The 21265-nt window shown below is 36.0% G+C and overlaps 1 protein-coding gene across 2 annotated transcripts in view; it reads left to right on the top strand.

The window, feature by feature from the left end:
• Positions 1-21265, top strand: part of LOC131427336 (frizzled-4) — a 112692-nt gene that overhangs the window by 52008 nt on the left and 39419 nt on the right. For both annotated transcript variants that reach the window (XM_058590418.1, XM_058590419.1), the window contains exon 3: positions 6617-6810. In XM_058590418.1, coding sequence (XP_058446401.1) covers positions 6617-6810 — 194 coding nt within the window. The remainder of the gene's footprint in view (positions 1-6616; positions 6811-21265) is intronic.

Genomic DNA, 21265 nt, shown 5'->3' on the forward strand with positions numbered 1-21265 from the left:
CAGTGTCTACTATGTTCGAGACAATTACTAAAAATGCAAAATTACACATTTTTGTTGAAGACTGTGCACGGTTTGGCCTTTTCCTTCAAAAGTTATTTAACATTTAAACTTTTATATACACTAACTTGAACTACTAATAGGAAGCAGGGTCGCAGACCAAAAGGCACATACATATACTTTTTAGAAAGCTTAAATCAAGTAATATAAAGTTACGAAGTGTGTAGCGTGGCCCTTTTAAATTGTGTAAATAAGACAACGAAATATAGAGTGGTTTTTTGACCGTTTTCTTAGCAAAAACATTTACTAAAACGACTATTTTTGATTTATTAAAAGGAGTTTTGTAGGAAATGTTCAAAAATTGGAATCGGTCGTTAGTGTAGCTTTGGTGCAATGGTGTAATGATTGAATATAATTTCATGATGCATTCTTTTATGCAATTGATCAAACTAAAGAAGCATGTTAAGGTGCTCATCGAATTTCAACAAGTTTTACTTATTCTTTTAATAGAATATTCCTTATCCGCTTATGCACTGTTGATGTTCGTGAGAGCAGCACTGCATATTATTTTTAAGAACACAATAGATTTGGCTGATAATACAAATGCTGGAGCATTTGGTCGATGCTAATATTACAATAAAATGCGTGAGTGGTTCAACGTTACATACAGGCGTACACGGGAAGGTATCAAATCAAATTATGTAAATTATGAGTCTAGACATTTGTTTTAAAGCGAAATGCCTGAACTTGAGTATAAAAACGTGCACAGACTAAGAATAAAGAATAACAACAACAAAAACAAGTTTGTTTGGTTTTAGGGAATTTGTAACTAATCTGTTGCCTTACTGCAATTCTATTACATTTTCTACTTAAGTCGGAAATATCTCGCAATTTCTTTTGTAATAACGGTCAATAAGACACATATCAACATTCACATTGAAGAGGAATTTCGAAAGACTCGGTACTCGCTGAGAGTAAGTCATAATAGTAAGCTACACTGAGGTCTTTTTTATGCGTTTTTTTACGCGACTTTTTTATGCGAATTTTCAGAGTTATGCGGTTTTTTTATGCAAAGTTTCAGAGTTATGCGGTTTTTTTATGCGAATTTTCAGAGTTATGCGTTTTCCCTTCTGCGGTCTTTTTTTATGCGAAGTTTCAGAGTTATGCGGTTTTTTTTATGCGAAGTTTCAGAGTTATGCGGTTTTTTTATGCGAATTTTCAGAGTTATGCGTTTTTTTATGCGGTACGTAAATCCGCATAAAAAAAGACTTCAGTGAATAGTGATAAGTTTTCTCTTTCGGCTGGTGTTGAAACTAATGTTCTATTTTTTATACCTCGACTGCGATTTCTTGCAAAAGTTGTTGCCTAAAGATATCTTATCGGTCGATATCACAAAAAACGCGTGATATGAAGATAAACAATTTTATTAATGTACGTTTTTCCTAAGAAAATTGTCAAAATAGCACTCTATATTTTGTTGCTTCATTCACACAATTTAAAAGGGTCACGCTACCCACTTCGTAACTTTATATTACTTGATTTATGCTTTCCAAAAAGTGTATGTATGTGCCTTTTGCTCTGCGACCCTGCTTCCTATTAGTAGTTAAAGTTAGTGTATATAAAAGTTTAAATGTTTTTAAGGAACGTAGTAGACACTGAAAATAATTGCGAAAAAGTTATGTACAAAAAATTGATTTTAAGTGGTTTCAAACGAAAATGCTTTATATATCCGGAACTTTTTACGTTAGACCTATAGCTTCTTCGGCAAAGTTTTTTCTCGTTAGAAGTTCTAAAACTTTGTAGAAGACAGTATTTTTCTATCTCTTAAGGGAAAAAAGTTGTTAAAATGAACTTTTATCGCAGTAGGCTTTGCACATTTTTTATTGTGTTCAAATAACGAGAAATATTTTTGTGAATGAGTTCTCCAAAAGAACTATGTATATCGGATCAACGGTTTAGCAGCTAGAGAATTAAGTTCACGTTTTTGTCGCTTCAAACCACTGTGCAATCCCATGGTATCCCGGAATGATGATTCCACCAAGAACGATGACATCCTACGAACAACAAGGAAAACGAAACGAAGACGGACACCAACAACAATACAACCGATGCGCCAATGGATGACGAGACGAGCCACGAACAAAGTGCCCCTCAACCCTCGCAGGAGGGAAATGGAAGCTCTTCTCCTCCTAGAAAAAGAGTGACAACGAGATCCACTTGAAAAATGCATTATTTAAAAACGTGTTTAATCCACCTAGCAGTGAGATGATACCTTTTTTTTATCAATCCGCATGTGTTTTTTGCATGAATATTCTTCGGTGTTTAAGTTTTCATGACATTATTTTAATGACCGTCGTTTTAAGCGACAATTTGAGATTTAAATCACTCATTACTCAGTAATCTCGAAACTGCAAATCGGATCGAATTTAAATCTAAAAGTGTGATAATCGATTAAACATGCCATGATATGTCGGAGTAAGTTCCACTTTAGAGTTGGCCATATGACGAATAAATTACAACAGTTTTGAGTCCAACTTTGAAGCTTTTCGGGATTGTCATCTTCTATATCGGTTTGAATTTTAAAAATTCATTATCATGTAATTCGAGAATCGGAAGTCATAATTGGATAAAATAATTAATTTTATCTATTTTATTTTATTTTAATTTGAATTTTTGTTTCTGAAATTCGATTAGGCTTTTTTTGAAAAAACGATTGAGCTTCGAGAAACGATTTTATATCGGAACCGGAATTCTAAAATCGGTATGGCCGAAGTCAGATAAATTCACCTGAGTAGTTGTATAGTTTACATTTGTTTCAAAATGTTTGAAAATCAGTGTAGACATCTTTGCCTTCTGAATCGAAAATTGAATACCACTAAAACTGAAAAAAAGTTTATTTGGTTATCGACTATCCAAATCTGCTAACCCGATAAACCTGATTAATTTTTGTGAAATAGACATTTTTATACTAATCACCCTGTATCCCCTAAACCGGAAGTCGGTTCGTTTCACATATCATGCTGTAGTTCCGGAACCAGAGGTTGAAACCAAACATAATTCAGGAACTTTGTTTGGGAGCATACGACTTTTCATATGAATCTGAGTTTGTAGAAAAGAAATTTTCCGAGAAAATTGAATGAAATTATTTGTCACCAACGCATTTGTTGATCTCGACGAACTGATTCGAATGGTATATGGATGTTATGTTCTTCCAGCATTTATTGCTGTAAGTAGTTCAAAACAATATAATTAAAAAAAAATCTGCCATTATCTGGTTTATATATGTCATATTCGAACGATTATGTTGCCAAAAACGAACCGTGCTAAAATCGGGCCGAGGCAAATTGTCATGAAAAAGGATGCTGTGCACAGTGTTTTTGGTATTTAGAAACAATTGTATGTAACAGTATGAAAAATCATGTTTCACGTTGCTTCCAAGCATGGCTTTGACATATAGCGTTTAAAACTCCTACTGCTGGAATAGGAGGAAAGGTCGTTTACACAAAAATTTCTTCGTTAAAAATGGACGGATTTTAACAATCTATGGCTTGTTGGATAGGTATTACCGTGCGGAATCTAAGTCTGAAAACATATTCTGTTTTCAAGGTCAATTGTGACAGATACTGTCGAAAAACTGAAAATTTTGACGTAAAACTTCGTATAACTCAAAAAGTAAACATCCGATCTCAAAACCATTCAATAGCGTTTTAGGTGACGGGGAGACCTTTCATTTGCGACTAGTTTGATCAAAATCGGTCCAGCCATCTCTGAGATCTCGACCTCTTAGTTGACAACACCCATACACACACACATACACACACACACACAGTTCGTCGAGCTGAATCGATTGGTATATGTCATTCGGCCCTCCGGGCTTCGGAAAAATTTTCTAAAGTTTGAACGAATTCTATACCTATTATATATATATATATATATATATATATATATATATATATATATATATATATATATATATATATATATATAAATATATATATATATATATATATATATATATATATATATATAAGGTAAAAATCGGTTAATTCGGCCACGTAAAGCTTGTACGCAAATAGGCCTGAATAAAAATACCTTTTAAATAAAAACGATGACATCGAACCAATGGACAAGAACGTCAATAGTTGCTCCCCCTACCCCATCAATTATTGCTCCCCCTACCCCATTAATTTGCAGGATTGCAATGAGAGTTCCTCTCGTACAAGGAAAAGGATAACAATGAGATCCAGTAACAAAATAAAACATATTTTTTATATTATAGGCACATATAGCTCACACAAATTAGCTAGAATACAATTTTTTATTTAAAAAAAGATACAGAACAACACCTCCTAAGTTTTCAACCCTGACGATTCACAACGCCGACCTTCCCGGCCAAGTGGGCGAAATACGGGCTTATACCATCAGTCTTCAAAATATTTAACGCTTGTTGATATTTCAGCAATTCGGCATGCAATTTCTCTCGGCTTGTAATTTGGAGCCACTCTCGAAGTGGCGAAGTGGTCCATCGTGGACACCTCTCGTGAACGGTAACTTTTTAAAGCCAATTTTATGTCTACTTTGTGAGCTGATTAAAATCGGGCTCCGTTTTTTTTTTCGTTTTTCACCGCTCGCCTGAATCCACCTTGATTGGTTTTCTGGCACCTCGGAATGGTCCATCGATGATTCTTTTTTTTCGGTGTGTGTATCGCAAAAAGGCTGGTGGGGTTGTATAATATATTAATTTTAATGAAGATCTATCTATATTGCAGTGTTGTAGATCGATCCGAAGAAAGTGAGTGATAAAGAGTTAATGGAAAAGTTTTTATTTTTTAAATACGAGATTGCTTTACTATCGAAAAGGTTCCGCGTTAGTTCATGCCGTCACGAGAAAGGAAGAAGACTGCTATGGAGTGATAAATCGTTCGAACAGGTTCGTTGATTTCCAAATTGAACGCATGATACGAGGCACCGTGCTACGGAATCTCGGAATGATCGAGAAGATGTCTTGTCAAAAATATAAATGATTAATTTTCTGTTCCCCAAAGAGAAATGCCAGTTGATGTTCAGATGGGAAAGAAGAAGGGTTCCCCGAAGAGAATGAACAACGTAACTGTGCAGTCTGTAATTTAAACTTTACAATCACGATTGAGTCGGAATATCGGCAGTATCGCGAGCGAAGGCAGTTTGCGAAAGAACGAGAACCGGTTGAAAATTGCCGAAAACAAGAAACACCTTTGCAGAAACGAACATAAAACAAGGTAAACACTGTTTCGATCCTCATTTATCATCGTTTAAATCAAAAGTGCACGTTGAGGCTTGGAGTAATCGGGATAGGTCTAATTTCCAATTCTAGAATAACATTCAAATGAGTTTTCTAATGGGTTGTACACTGTGGAGCTTGGACTGTCTGTTAATTAAAAACCTTTTTTATTTTCGTTTGAGCGTTCATCTCGTTTATTATGATGTAGAAGTGAAACGATTATATCTGAAAATACATTTGAACACTATTGAGAGCTTTAGTTTTTCTGCATCTTGAAAATAGAATATGATATTAAAAAGGACTATGCTTTCGTATTTATTCTACTGATTATATATACATTTCTAGTGATCATTTTAATTAAGAACTGTCACAGATTACAATTTTTCATTTGATAAAAAATGCACGGTCCTATTCAATGATTTATTTAACTGACGCGAAATGTTTGGTAATGGTTTAATATTACCATTGGCTTCTTTTGTAAACTACTTTTAAGTTACTCATTATTTCGTCATATATTTGAAACATTATTTAAGGCATTGTTTATGATGGAACACCGAATACTAATCAAATATTTTGTATCCAAAAAAAACTCTGAATGTTCTCAAATCGAAAGTTTTCAATTGATTTTAGGCCATCTAGACCAGTTGCGCAGTGGAACATCACTTCAAAATTTATTACCCTTCCATATATAGACTATTCCCGAAATATTTCCAAACAAACAACAAGAGGTTCTAGCAATGTTTTTTTTATTTTCTTCTCATCGCAACGCTTGACTCGGAGGAGAAAGATATTGCGGAGAAAAATTTTATAAGTGTAAGGTACATGATTCTTCCTTTCGTAGCCGGTCATTAAATTTATTCGATTTTTTTTAAACATGGCGGAAATGAGCTGAAAACGAAACGACCAATAGATTAACCAATAAATTAGACTTCCCTCTCCCGGCCAGTGCGCGCTGGTGGCATGGAATCAATTAATGGGAATCGTATCGGGTTGATGAATGAAATTAATTAGGAACTATTAAGAACGGAACGGGAAGCGCATTCCTCGCTCGGTCGGTCCAAGTAAGACGTGAACGTAAGCGAAGCGACCTGAGTAGTTCCATCTGGTCATTATGAGTTAATGCGGGAACGCCGCATGATCCGGCAGAATGTGAAATGGATTACCTCCCAATCAATTTAAATGTGTGTATATTTTTTCGTTGTTTACTGCTGCAGCGTTGCCTTGATTTATGGAATTTTTCCACGTCGTATTTTATCTAATCAGTTACATTACATTCGGCACATGAAACAAGATTGTGGCTTAAACTAATTACCATGATGCTTAATATCTTTTTTTTTTTTCATTTCGTGCTCTTTGCAGGTGGACGAATCTTTGCTTGCGCTGGAGCAAAACGGTTCGCAGGCTGCTGAGCACGGACCTGAACGGCGATCCGCACTCGGAAAAGATGGAGTCGTCGTACAATACCTTACTGCAGCTGGCCGCGTGGGGACTACCGGCACTGCAAACCGTGGTAGTTCTGGTGGTGCGACTAGTCGACGCTGATGAACTGTTCGGTGAGTTTTATTTAAGTAGATTATTTTATTAATCTAGATGATGTTTTTAGAAATTCGCAAAAATTTCACCGAATAGCTTCCCCTAAAACCAACGCTTCGCCTTCAAATACTCGATCCATGGGGTTCGTTTAGTGTTGGAGTTGCATAAATAAAGAGAAAATGTTAAACTAGCTGACGAATAGCTCAATTATAAACATACTCTTATGTGGAATTGAGATGTCTTCAAAGCTGGATTCGATATGCGGTAATAATCCTTTCAATTTGATTTCATCTATTTTTCGTAACAGTCTGGAACAGGATGTAAGATCATATATTCATCCTAAAAGGATTCTAGTTCCAATAGATTCGCATCGGAAAATATTGCTAAGATATCTAATAATTCCTCGCCCTCGCGACGAGCTGACCAGGAAGAATTCTTTCAGTACGCACAAAGCTCGGCAGTAAAATTGCGGTGTAATACGATTTGCATCGGTTATATCGGTTAATAAGCCACTGGGTGTAAATAACATCAATACTGACACTAGCTGAATAAAATGATGTTCTTTAAATATTGCGTCATTACTCGATTACAATCAATAAGGTGGCACTAATAAGTGCAGAAAAAAAATATTTTAATTCACCTAGGGGTGTAATGACTACTGTTTTACATCACACATACGCTCATCGCAAAACACTGTAGTATTCTAAAAAATTCTTACCTTTGACTCTAGGAAGAAAATAAAAGTTTGTTTGAGCATAAACTACCATAACCTACAAATCGAAACGGTTAGATGTTTTAAACGCAGTTACTACAAATTTGATTGGTGTTGAATCGACTGTAACCCCAGCCACATTCAATTATTTTTTAGATTATTTATTCGATAAAAGTAGGTTGGATGGTACCTGTATAAAATAATGAGTGCATCTCAATATGCACAAATTCACCCAAAGGTACTAGCGCTTGCTGGTCAATGAAGCCGAACGATCTTTTCATATCGCATTGCCGTGACCAATACGTGGCGCTCTGAACTCGAGCATTTTTTCTTGTACACAAATTCAATAAGAGAAGGAGCTTAATTCAGCTCTGAGATTTGTTGTTCTCTGTCACGTTTGGCACGGTGCGAACTAGTATGTACACCTTCAGGAAAGGCTTTGCTTATGGCAGTTGAAAACAAATTGCTGTCTCAGTTGCATCTTCAAAGCGGTTTTATTATTGAAGTTATTGGCCAGTTTGCTCGGCATACAGTGCGCCGAATTTTCTATAATAAGTTTAATTGAAAATTCCAATCCAAAAGTATATCATTATTTCACTGTATTGAAAATATTTCTCAGTGTTTAGTTTTCATTTACAACGAACTGTTAGATCTGATATTATACCACATAAGCAGTGCACAACCCGTAAATTTTGTCACGAGACGCCACTGAATCACTGTGAATCCCGGTTTTTGAACCGAAGACCGAGTGTCATATACCATTCAACTCAGTTCGTCGAGTACGCAAATGTAACTTTTGTGTGCACCTAACTTTCTCGGAGATGGCTGAACCGATTTTTACAAAACTGAAAGGTCTTGTGGTCCCATAAAAAGTTGCTGTATTTTATCCGAATCTGACTTCTGTTTCCAGAGACGTACAAACGAATTGAAAAAATGTGGACTAAATTTTCTCGGAGATAGCTCAACTGATTTCAGCATATCTAGATTCAAATAAAAGGTATTAGAGTCCCATAAAAAATTCTTTTACAAAACTGAAAGGTCTTCTGGTCCCATAAAAAGTTGCTGTATTTTATCCGAATCTGACTTCTGTTTCCAGAGACGTACAAACGAATTGAAAAAATGTGGACTAAATTTTCTCGAAGATAGCTCAACTGATTTCAGCATATCTAGATTCAAATAAAAGGTATTAGAGTCCCATAAAAAATTCTTCAATTTCATATGCATCTAACTTTCGATTTCTGAATTACAGAGAGAAAAGTGTGAAAATTTGAATTTAAAATTATATTCTCTCTTTACTCAAAGAGAGTGTAACCGATTTTTACCGATTTTAGATTCATATTGAAGGTCTTATGGCTCCATACAAAACCTTTGAATTTGATCTACATCCGACTGCCGCTTTCGAAATTACAGGGTGAAGAGTGTTAAATATTGCATACCGTCACTTTAAGCGGCAATGCAAAAAACGTTAAAAAACGGTAAACTGATCTCAAAACTATTCGAATCGTCAGTCATTACTAGTAGACGGCCAAACAAACAAATTCCGGCTATCCTGGTTCCCAGTTTTCGATTCCACTTTTCTTATGGTTTGATTGCTTGACCGATATCTACAAACCTAGGTTCAAAAGAAAGGTTAAGGTGATCCCATACCAATTTCCTGAATTTCATCTGGATGTCATTTCCGATTCCGGTATTACCGGGTGAAGAGTTTTACAATTTTTTTACCGTCTCTTAAGTCTATTTTTATCTAGGCTCAAAACTATTCCAATTTGTATCTCATATTTGATGATAACCGAACGAACCAACATCGGTTATATCGGTCTTCGAAATCCGGTGTCAGAAACAGGGTTGCCACATTTAAATCTACATTTTGCAGAAGAAAAATCTGTAAATCTGTTTCGGGGGATCAAAAACCCGTATTGAAATTCTGTATATGGATGTGATAAGAAGTCGAATCACAATGAAATAAAAAAAAAAGACTTTAGAACCTTCACGGATAAAAATTCATTACCGGTACCACGATTAAGAAATAATGAAAATCATGAAATGTGTCTTGTTATGAGATCACACCTATTATTAATGATATTATAAGCAAAATGGTTTAAATCACGAAAATTTTTACGGGATTGGCTCACAAAATCATCGGTAAAAGATATGATCTTATGAGAAGTAATGTTTCATGATTTTTGTGATTCCCTAACCATGGTACCGGCAAAGGTTTTGTATCAGTGTTGTTTTAATTTTTATGATGTTGTAGTTGGAAAAACGCTGAAAGTGATTTTTGAGTTTGAGCCTCTCGAAGTGACGATTTGACGAAAAACTTTTAAAATTTTATCTGGAAGTGAGAACTTAGTCTGATTATTTTCACATTCGTTTATTAGGTATGATGCAATTGGTAATCTTTCTCTTTTATTGCCTTACGTTATGACCATCATCTTTCCATCTTATTAGAAGCAATTTTTCGAAGCATGAGGTAACTCCGCTACACTAGTTGCAAGAAAAAAACGAACGTAGAAAATCTGTAATCTGTATATACAGAATCTTGATCACAAATTTATCTGAAAAATCTGTAAAGTACAGATCTATCTGTATGTGTGGCAACCTTGGTCGGTAGTACCGGAAACAGTGGTCAAAAACTGCAAAAAAGATCTTCTTTTTCCGGTTCTGGAACTATTTTCCTGTTTCTATTTTATGAACAGTTATTTCTAATTCCACAGTAATATACAGTCGGTTACATAAGACCGTGGTCACTGTTGTGAGAAAATGAAAAGACATTTCATGCTCATGTTCAAGACGTTTTTGCACATGTTTTTCACTCAACATCAGTTTTTGCAAAGTACTGCGAAATTTCAAATTACTCGCAATCAAATGTCTGCGAACAGTTCCGCACGATATAATTAAACCTTTTTTGGTCAATTTTGAAGCACCTTCCCGTAAAGTTAATGTCGGATTCTTCAAAAACAGGTCACAAACCACTTTTTCGTCTTTATCCGACAATACACTGAAAAAGCCGCGATTTGAAAAATCGTTGACATTTTCACCTCTTTTAAACGATTCGCCCACTTACTCACAAACTGTTTCGACTTTTTCATGTATTTTGCCGCTGCAGCTTGGGTCATTTTGGAACCTTTCGGGTGCGAGCACAAAAAACTGCTTCGAAGCGCGAAGCGTACGAGGTACTCATTTTGGAAAAACGCTGAGATCGAATTGTAAACAATAGTCTGCAGATTTATTCTGCATTGCATCAAGGACACTACTGCCCTCTGTGTTAAAAAAATATCACACCATTCCACTTTACCGATCGCGAGTAATCGTGACCACACTCTTACGTAACAGACTGTATATATGATTGTATGAGTAATATGAGAAAGACATCATTACACCACTAAAGGATAAACACATTTTGATTACTCATCATCCTGTAATCGGAATCAAATAAAAAAAAATCAATAAATAAAAATTTCAGAAAAGTGGTCCCGCCATCCCTGAGAAAAGTCAGAAAGCTCTATTTGGGAATTTTGACCACTATTTCCAGTACTTCCGGAACCGGAATCCTAGGACTGGTATATCCGATGTTGGTTCGTGTGATTAGCACAATGAAATTTGTCCTACAAATGAGAATAGTTTTGAGCCCAATTTACATTTTTTTGTGTCGTCGTGTAACGACTGTGATGGTTTGAAGTTTTAAACCCTCATCACTCTATAATTCCGGAGCCGTATCCAGACAAAATTCAGGAAGTATGTAAGACCTCATTTAGGAGAAAAGTCAGTTCCGTTTTAGAGTTTTAACCACTGTTTCCGGCAGGGCCGGTGAAAGAGGTAAGTACGGTGGGTAGCACTACTCACCCGAAAGTTCCAAAGGTGGGTTCGAACAAAAAACAATGGAAATATTAGCATTATTCATAATAATAAGAATATTTTTATTGTAATTCGGAATAATAAATAATATCAAAATTATAGAATGCTAGTTCTCAAGGTAGAGCAAGGATGTGAAGATATACCGCAGAAAAGTGAGACGTGACAAGGGTCATTTGAGCAGGCAGAAATCTTTTAGTAACTTAACTTTTCCCTCCCAGCTAATGAGCCGAGCTTAAGCAGCTCATCAATGCGAATAACTCGGGTCTCTGAGATACCAGAAAATACCGATAAAGGTCTTTTACTCTTTACATTCCGAACCGGCAAAAGTAGAATGCAGTAACTAGTTGAAAGTAACAACTTTTGGTAGCTTTGCCGGAATAGTAAATAGTAGAAGACCTTTATCGGAATTTTCCGGCAGATGTTTAAGGTCGACTCCTCTTGTAAAAAGTGAAAGTTAAGTTACTAAAAGATTTCTGCATGATGAAATGAACCTTGTCACATCTCACCTTCTATATCTTCACATGAAGAAAATCACTCAAAATCTTTTGACGTAGGACTACGTTTTGTTTATTCAATAATATAATGTAGTTTTAAGGCACGATCGAAACTTCAGTTAGTAACGAAAATCTTTGTCATGGTTTCTTCTAACAAATACATACAAGTTCACGGTTTCCATTAAATTTCTGCGTTTCAATGAGTGTGTTCGCTTTTAAGAAAATCACTCATACAAACCAAGATTCTATATCGAATAAACTTGAACTCTGTGTGGTTCAGAAAAGAAGTAAAAGTTGCTAACACATCGTTACGGAACACACACGGCACTAACCAGAAAAACATAATTTCGTGTGCAGGCATATTTTTTATTCATCATTATCATCTTCAAATGACATACAATCGTTCTAGCATTTTTCATAATTTTTCAATACCATCCTTATAGCATGATTAGTCACTGGTAAAAACATCGACTTCCTTTGCGGCGATGACTGTCTTATTCGAGCCAAAAAATTTTCGCTTGCGTTCTGATCCGCATAGAACAAGCAATCGCTGGGGCTAGGTAATTGTAAACAAGGTGAATGAGGAAACAGATCGCAGCCCAATTCGTTTAATTTTGTCATTGTTATCATTGACTTATGGCACGGTCACTTTTGATGGTACTTTTCTGTTCAAGATAGTCGATGTTAATTATACCTCGAACATCTAAAAAACTTATGCCATGATTGTTCCAGCTACCTGTTACGTTTTCAGATGGCTTTCCCAGTCTGAATGCTGGTATGACTCCGGATAAAAATAGTGGATCCATATTTCGTCCACTGTTCCAACGCATTCCATTTTATTGCGGCAGACTTTTGTTGATTATGAGCGGCCGTGTTCAAGATCCGTTCATTGACGATTTTTTTATGCTCAAATTTTCGTTCAAGATCGTAAAAGAGCTTCCAGTTCATGTGCTAACGATATCAGCATATCTAATCTCACGAACTTTGATTTTGCGTTCATACATCACGATTATCAAAACTTGCTTAATTTTTTTCCGGTTGACTGCTTCAATTAGCCACATTCAAAATAGGAATACCACAAATCTTTATTTTTAATGGATTCTAGTGGGAAAAACACTTCTCAAGCTATAGCTGGGCTTGCGTGTTTTTTCCCTTTAAAAAGCAATGTTTTAGCAACACACGGAATTCGTTATTTCCATTCTTCATAAATGAATTAGTAACGTCACTTATATGTCGATAGATTTAGTTTTCGTGGTGCTATTGATGTTAAATGTTCTTTGAAGGTTGGTACTTTGAATTGAAAACAAATATTGGCAGTGATTTTGAAACCAGGTTAAACCTTAGATGCGAAATTTTGTTTTAAAAGTTAGCACCGAAAACTCTTCAAACTTCTAATTTACGCGTTTCATGAAAAGTTTTATAGAATCAATATTTTATTAATAAAACGACAGCAATTTTTAGGGATAAATATCATTTCCATTAGAATAGAGAAATACTTCGAAATAGTTGGTCGTTCTCCGCAGTATGAAAAATTACTCACCTGGGTTTAACATGTTTCACCGGCCCTGGTTTCCTTCCGGTACCGGAATCCGAGGTCAGGTGTAGTCGAGCTCATTCGGTCATCAATTAATACGACCATCAAATATGAGATTGTTGCCTTTAACGATCGATTGGAATTTAAACCCTCATCACCCGGTAATTCCAGAACCGTAAGTTAGATCCGGAATTTCCATAGTACCATAAACAATAAAAAGCTTGTGAAAATTTTGTAAATTTTGACCACTTTTTCCGGTACTACTGGTACTGGAATCTCAGGATCCGGTATGTCCGATATGAGTTTGTGTGGTCATGAACTTACAAGACCCATGAGCTAGTAGAAAATTTACTTACTTATCTTTTTTACATCTTATTCCAGGGATGAAATTGTTATTGTCAAACTCGATAATCAACCTAAAAAGTTTAAAAAATAAACGAATAGTAATCATTATATGACAAAGATGATACAAAAATACAATAAATAATGGCGAAACAGTTTAATGTCACTTGGCAAGCCATTTTTGGTAGCTTGAAGGAAATGGGTTCGAAGTCATACTGCAGCATGACAACGCACATTCAGTCAAAGTAGTCGAAGAAACAATTTCTGCGCTTGGTTGTGAACTTCTACCACATCCGCCATATTCAACATATTGGGTGCCATCTGATTATCATCTCTTGTCGTCTTTTCGCAACTCTTTCAAAACTTCGAGGATATACGAAAATGTTGTGAAAATGATTCGATGAATGGATGTCAATGAATTAAAATGGTATTTGCTGTTTTGAAATGGTATTTGCTGTTTTGAAATGGTATTTGCTCTAGAACTTGCCAAAATGTGTCGAAAGCGGGGGTCAATAATTAAAAAAAAAATATTTTGCCATCGTTATTAAACACTAAAGGTTTAAAGAAAAAAAAACGCACCCTGGTGTATCACATGTTTCGTAATTTTATTTACATTAGCACCGTGAGCAACGATTTACAAACGACATAGAATTCGTGCGGTACATTTTTCATACATTTATGATTGATTCCAGTTGGAAGGATGTGATGTCCGACTTGAGTTATCTTCCATAGTGCAATACGCTAGAAACGGTTTAATATGTTCAGCAAGCAGTCTAATTTGTTAAAACCCATCCCTTACGACAGCTCAAGAAACGAGGGAAGTGGAAGCTTTTAAACTCGTTTTGTTTTTTTTTCTCATTGAACCTCTTCCAAACTAGGCAACAAAATATCTAACCGAACTAGACTGACGCGAGCGCATCCATAAATGGCGTTTGTTAATGTAGCTTAACCGCTTTTTTCGCCCGAGCCGAGATGATGATCGAAGAAGAATTGACAACATCCACGGGTTGTATTCAGGAGCCACTTTACGATTCGAAGGAAAAAAAAATATTTTCTCGAATTTTGGAAAATATTGCGTCCCTAATCAAGCCAAACAGCAGGAATCATTTCTTAATGGTTTAAAGTTGGCGTAAGAGACATTCCCACCGTCCCATAGCCAAACCATAAAATACGTTTCCTGATCACGGTAATGTTTTTCCCTGACACTTCCCACTCCCTTTTCTGGTTTCCACCACAGGGAAATGTACTTGTGGTGAGCTTACTTTGTAAATCGATTCATGCCGTATCGAAGATTGCACATCATCTGCACATGGCCTGAGAGTTAATCACACTCTGCCTCTATGGGTTGCCAGTTTCCAGACCTGGTGCTAACTTTCCGGCCGGTCCGGGCCGTTAACGGGTTCATTGCAGTTGTGTGCATTGGTAATAAAGTTAATTCTCTCCTCGTTCGGAAATTGATTTATTTTGTATTAAGCTGATTGTGGACCCCTGCATCCGTCCGATAGAACGGACGCCGTTTGCACACTAGAAAAGTGTTGAACGGTCTGCACTTGAGGCGCACTTTCCAAGTGGATGTTGAATTCTCATCCGACGATTTTTTTTTCTTCGGGCTGACCGATCGTTACCCGTGCTACCTCGCGTTTATGTTTTATTATTTTCCTTTGTGGAAGAAAAGGAACTGGTTTCTTGTTGGTATGTTCACGAGAAACGGTGGAAATCTCAAACCGTACCTCGCGTTGTTGGCCATAAGTTATGCATTTTTAATGCACGTTGCACTTTTGCCGTGGTTCGCTGCATATGCCTCGTATGGACGACAAACGGCGAGAGAGAGAGAGAGAGAGAGTTTATGGATCGATTTTATGCTTGTTGCTGCTTGATGCTGCGGGCTTTGTGCTTCTTGTTCTTCTTCTCGGGCAAAGCAGCGGCGACGTCTGGCGGAGTGGCTGGCATTGGGCTTCTTCGTTGTGTGGTAGCAGTTGGAAATAAACTGCGATCGGTAATCGAAATGGTTGTTGCACATATTTACGCGTGTACGTGATAAGGGAACTGTGAAATTGTGCTCCGGGTGCTTTCGGGAAAGGTGACTAGTGAGAGCGATTAATCACATGCTGAGTGGCTGGCTAACGACGACAACGACGACGACGACGACGATGGAATGCTTGATGTGAGAGTTCAGGCTCCTTGTTACAAGACTTTTTATTGCAGCGTCGTTAGAAGGCAATGCTGTTTTGATTGGCTTTGTGTCTTGTTTAATTATTGTTACCATGTCTAGCTAATATCGGATGGCATTGTGACCTATCAGGATAATGCTATGATAATTATAATTAATTTATCACTCTATGAAAATAATGTTCCTATCATGCAAAGAGCAAAGGGTGAGACTAGTTAATTTATATTATACCTATTCCATAAGTTAAGAGAATGTTCAACTAAAAGTATCAGCTGGCATCTCATTTCCATTTATTTGCACAACACTTGTTTATCAAATTAATTTTTTGAGTGGCTTACCTTAAGCTCTTAATAATCTAACCACTAACCAGTGCAGAACAGTTCAATTTGAACTCTTAGTGCAACTTAACAGTTCAACTTAAACTGCTGTATAATTAACCATAGATTCAGATGTTCATATTTGAAATGATTTCAGTTAAAGAAAATGTTGGGTTGAAGTTTTGCTTGTTTCAAACTGTCAAGTCGGCGAACGACCGCAACTTGGCTAAAGCCGGGTATAAATAAACGATATAAAAAAAACTGTCAAGTCTGCTGATTGATTGATCCAATAATAAACAGATATCCCGAAGCTCATATTTGACTTTTTGTATTCTCGAACGATCATGGTTTCATTGCATCTATGTTTGAAATGTTAGAGCTTCCAGATATTTTTTTTGGTCAAAAATGGAGATATTAGTAGCAGAAACCAAGCGTAAAAAATTGTTGAAAATATCCCACTGCGCTCCCATTCCTATCAAGTGAAGGTGGATATCGCTTCACGAGTTGTGTAATTAAACTATGTTCACGTTAGTCAGCTCAGTGCTATTTGTTTAACGGTTGAATTATGGCTTCTCCTGAGGTCGCTGCTTTTCGGTAACCAATCCGGATTTCTACGCGGTGATCAGCGGACCAGGAAAGAAATGTGGTTTTCTTTTCCCATCGAGAGCATTTTTCACTCGGGAAGGGGCCTTCCTTCAACGCTTCGCACGATTCCTGGTGCGAGAAAAATCTACGCCAACCGGGGAATGAATTAATTATCCAAACAAAATCAAACAATAAATTACTGAACAATAAATAAACACTGCTGCTGGGCGGCTCTTCTCGACTGGCTTCAGTCTACTCGCTGCAAAGCGAACGCATCGATTTTTCCCTAGCTTCTGTGTGAATGAGGTTAATTTTGATTGAAAACATTGAAGACTACATGTTGGATGGTGTGCAGCTTCCTACAATTGGTAGTTTTTATGCTATGTGTATGCTAAATATAATATATTCGTGTAGATAAAATATTTAAAAGCAACTACAAAGGACAACTATATGGGCTTGTTCGAACTGTTATTTTGGAAAATACCAGATCGAATTTAAACCAATAGAAATAATAAAATTATTTTCTTTCGAATAGTTGAATTTGACATAAAATACGACTCGTTCTAAAATTTGACTGACGGAAAGTTATTTAGATTTGCTTTGCACTTAAAATACAATAATTATCGTGTATAATGTCGTATCTGAAAAGTACACACAGTAAAAAAAAGTAAACAGAATTCTTCATTACACATAAGTTCTCTTTTAATATAATATGAATATTCATAATTCATAATTTCGAATTCGACTCATACAAAAGTAGGATTCGATTCCACAAGTGAGCAAAATGAGTCATGATTTCTGGAAAACAGTTTGTTTTTATGTGATGAAAATACTTCATGAATGACAGTACCTTCACAACTAATTAGAAACAATTTTTTATCTGGAAATCGATTTTTTCAAGCTTATTTAGGAGGGGTGTTTCGTTAACTTCATATGAGCTTAGCAAAGTATAAAAAAACTGGGTAGCAAATTCGAAATGACCGCAACTAATTAACAATAAACTATCCACTGCGATATTTGTTTGTTTTCAAGCTTATTTAGGAGAGATGCTTTGTTAACTTCATATGAACTTAGCAAAGTACTCGAAAATTAAAAAAAAACTCTTCTTAATCCACCTAGTGGTGTGATAATGTCTTTCTCTTCTTTCATAACAGTCTCATGAAAATATATTTCATACTTTTATTAAATAATTTCGCATACTAATTTTGACACCAATTGATTCAGATTGATTCGAGTAGTTCACAAAAGCATGCTTCAGTGTTTATGTCACGCAGTCGGTATCATTTTTCCAACCTAGTGCTTGACATTTGCGTTGAGTATTTGTATGAGAAGAGTGATGCTAATCTAAAAAAAACCCTTCTTAGTTCACTTAGTGGAATTTTCATATATCTTGAAAAATCATCATACATGAAATTTTTGATGCCAAAAGAATTGCATGAAACGTCGAGATTTAGTGTCATCTCGATAAAAATTTTTTTTTTTAAATCAACTTTTTGGGACTCAAATTTTTTTGAGTTTTTTTTTTTCAGAAAGTCGATTTTTTCGAAAAAAAAATTATTTTTTAAATAACACTAAATCTCGACGTTTCATGCAATTTAAAGATTTTCGGCATCAAAAAAAATTTTCGATTTCGGAATTTTCATGTACTCCTCTCTATGGTGCTTTTTCAAGATCGAAAATTATCAAACTTTAACCGCTGGGCAGCACTTCTTACCCATGTCCGATTTAACTCAAATTTTGCCTGAGGACTTTTTTCGAGGTGCTTAAACTTTTGAACAATAGCGCTTTACGAAATTAGAGGTGATCCCAAAATATTGGCACCCTTATATACATTAGAGCGGTAAAAATCAACGCGTTTTGTCGGTTACATCACTTATACCATTATATCTCCGGAATCAAAAGTCACAGCCATTTGGTCTTCAAACTTGATCAATAGCCCGACAGTACCTTTCAAACGAGCATAGGTTTGTTAAAATAGGTTCAGCCATCTCTGAGAAAATTGAGCGCGTATAAATATCTTCGAAAAGTGCACACACAGACATTTTCCGATCTCGTCGAACTGAGTCGAATAGTATATAACAGGCGCGTACCCAGAAAAAAATTTCGGGGAGTGTTTCAGAACATGTTGATCAATTTCCATACAAATACAAAAAAAAGAGTTTACATAATATCATACTTTTTTGAGTTTCGGAGGGGGTTTGAACCCCTAAAACACCCCCCTGTATACGCGACTGGTATATAACACTATGGGTCTCCGAGGCTCCGTTCGAAAGACGGTTTTTCCAGCACTTCTAATACCTTTCTATAGATATGAAAAGTAAGATTATTTATAACTAAACAAGTAGTATTACTCATGAGAAATATCCTCTAGTATCTTCAGCGGTATAAAATACACTTCAGCAATACGATGGCAAACCAAACTGTAACCTTATTTAACCTTAATTTGTTTTGAATGAGTAATAAAATTCAAACGAATTTGCACACCGTCGATACCGTTTTGTTGATCAAATATTTTAGGCACACGGGAAGGCGTGAGATAGGCGTGAGCTTCTAGTTATTATAATTATAATCATTTGTAATTACAGCATGTATGTAAATATTATTGACACACCAGGTTGCTGAAATTTCATATACCTTATGATAAAAAAGAACCGGAATTTTATTAAAAAACGCAAAATTTCAATTTTTTAGTAAATTTCTTTATTATCGCCTTCAAAGTACTCTCCTCCTGCGGCAATACATGCATGCCAACGCTTGATCCAATTTTCCATACAAGTTTTATAGGCCGCCGAAGGTATGGCCTTTAGTTCACGCAGCAATTTCTCTTTTATGGTCTCTATGGTCTTAAAACGCGTTCTCCGCAATGGCAATTTGAGTTTGGGAAAGAGGGGAAAGTCACACGGGGCCATATCTGGAGAGTACGGTTGATGATATTGGTTGAGTTTTTGGCCAAAAACTGTGACACAACCAACGCTGTGTGAGCCGGCGCAATGAAATGAAATTCAGTTTTTTTGGCACCAGCCAAGAAGCGACGCGTTTCAAACCCAAAACATCAGTCAAAATGTGTTCGGCTGATCCATAAGAGATGTCCAACAACACAGCAATCTCTCTAATCGGTACAGAACGATTTTGCAACACGATTTACTTCGCCGATTCAATGTTTTCTTCAGTAACAGATGTTGTTGGGCGGCCAGGGATCTCATCATGATCCAAGCTTGTACGACCACCTTTGAAGCGTTTATACCACTCGTATGCCTGTGTTTTTCCTAGACACGATTCACCAAAGGCCTTTTCTAACATTTTCAACGTTTCGGAACACTTAAATCCATTTGCAACACAAAATTTGATGCACGCACGTTGTTCTAAATTTTCATCCATTGTAAAAATCGCCACACGAAAATTTTTCAACTTCTTTGTATAAACGCCAAACAAAACTAATCGTACGATATGCGTCAAAATTTGACAGAATGTGTATAAAAGTGTTGCCAACGTTGAGAGAATAAAAGTTTACCGATTGGACAAGCGCGGAAATTTTAAAATGAAAATTCCGGTTCTTTTTTGATCATAAGGTACATCATGAAGTAGTAGATTTTAATGCGTGCCTCTTCAACTAAACTTCAATCCATTGAAATTCTTTATTTAACCGCCAAACCAAACACCGGTAACAGACATTTAACGTTCTGGTTTGGAAACACGTGCTCATGGGTGGTTGGTGCCGATGAATTTGTTTGTACTTTGAAAACAGTTTGAAAGTTTTGACACTCATCGCCCTATAATCTCGGAACCGGAAATTGTGCAGTATCTTTTAAGAAAATGACAATTTAATTTGAATAAATATATGTGAAAATCGGTTTAACAGTTGTTGAGAAATCGAAGTGATTTTCGTTTTTGGATTTTTTTTTCACTATTATCGGTGCTTTTGGAAGACTCGCTTGTAAAGTCGATTTTCTCAGCGACTACTTAGCCTTTCTATATGAAAAAAGCGAAAATTGAACAACAGATTTGAAACCAACATAACTAATTAGCAACAATCTCTTAACTGGGTTTCAATTTGTTTTCTAGTTTATTCAGGGGGGATGCTTCGTTAACGTTATATGAACTTAGCGGAGTACTCAAAAACATAAAAAAATATGAATAAATTCAAAACTATCGTAAATAATTAGTAACAAATTATTCATTTATTTGCGTTATCATTCGCGACAGGTGCTTCGCCAAGCTGGTGTTCTTAATTAATCGAAGTGTTTAAGACGGACATTAAATTATCGGTCATTAAATTCAGATCTTACTTCATCACCGACCTTATTCTTCGGTTTTAGCTAGTTCTTTGTAACACCTAGAACATCAGAAAAAAATGTTTAATTATACATTCAGTTGTATTTATACAAAACATTACTTTAGTAATTGTCAATTCTCTATCAACAGTCTGGGTCCCAGCTCATTGATCCATTCCAGGCAATGAGAGAGCC

Source organism: Malaya genurostris, chromosome 2 (assembly GCF_030247185.1).
Source record: "Malaya genurostris strain Urasoe2022 chromosome 2, Malgen_1.1, whole genome shotgun sequence".
Classification (NCBI taxonomy): domain Eukaryota; kingdom Metazoa; phylum Arthropoda; class Insecta; order Diptera; family Culicidae; genus Malaya; species Malaya genurostris.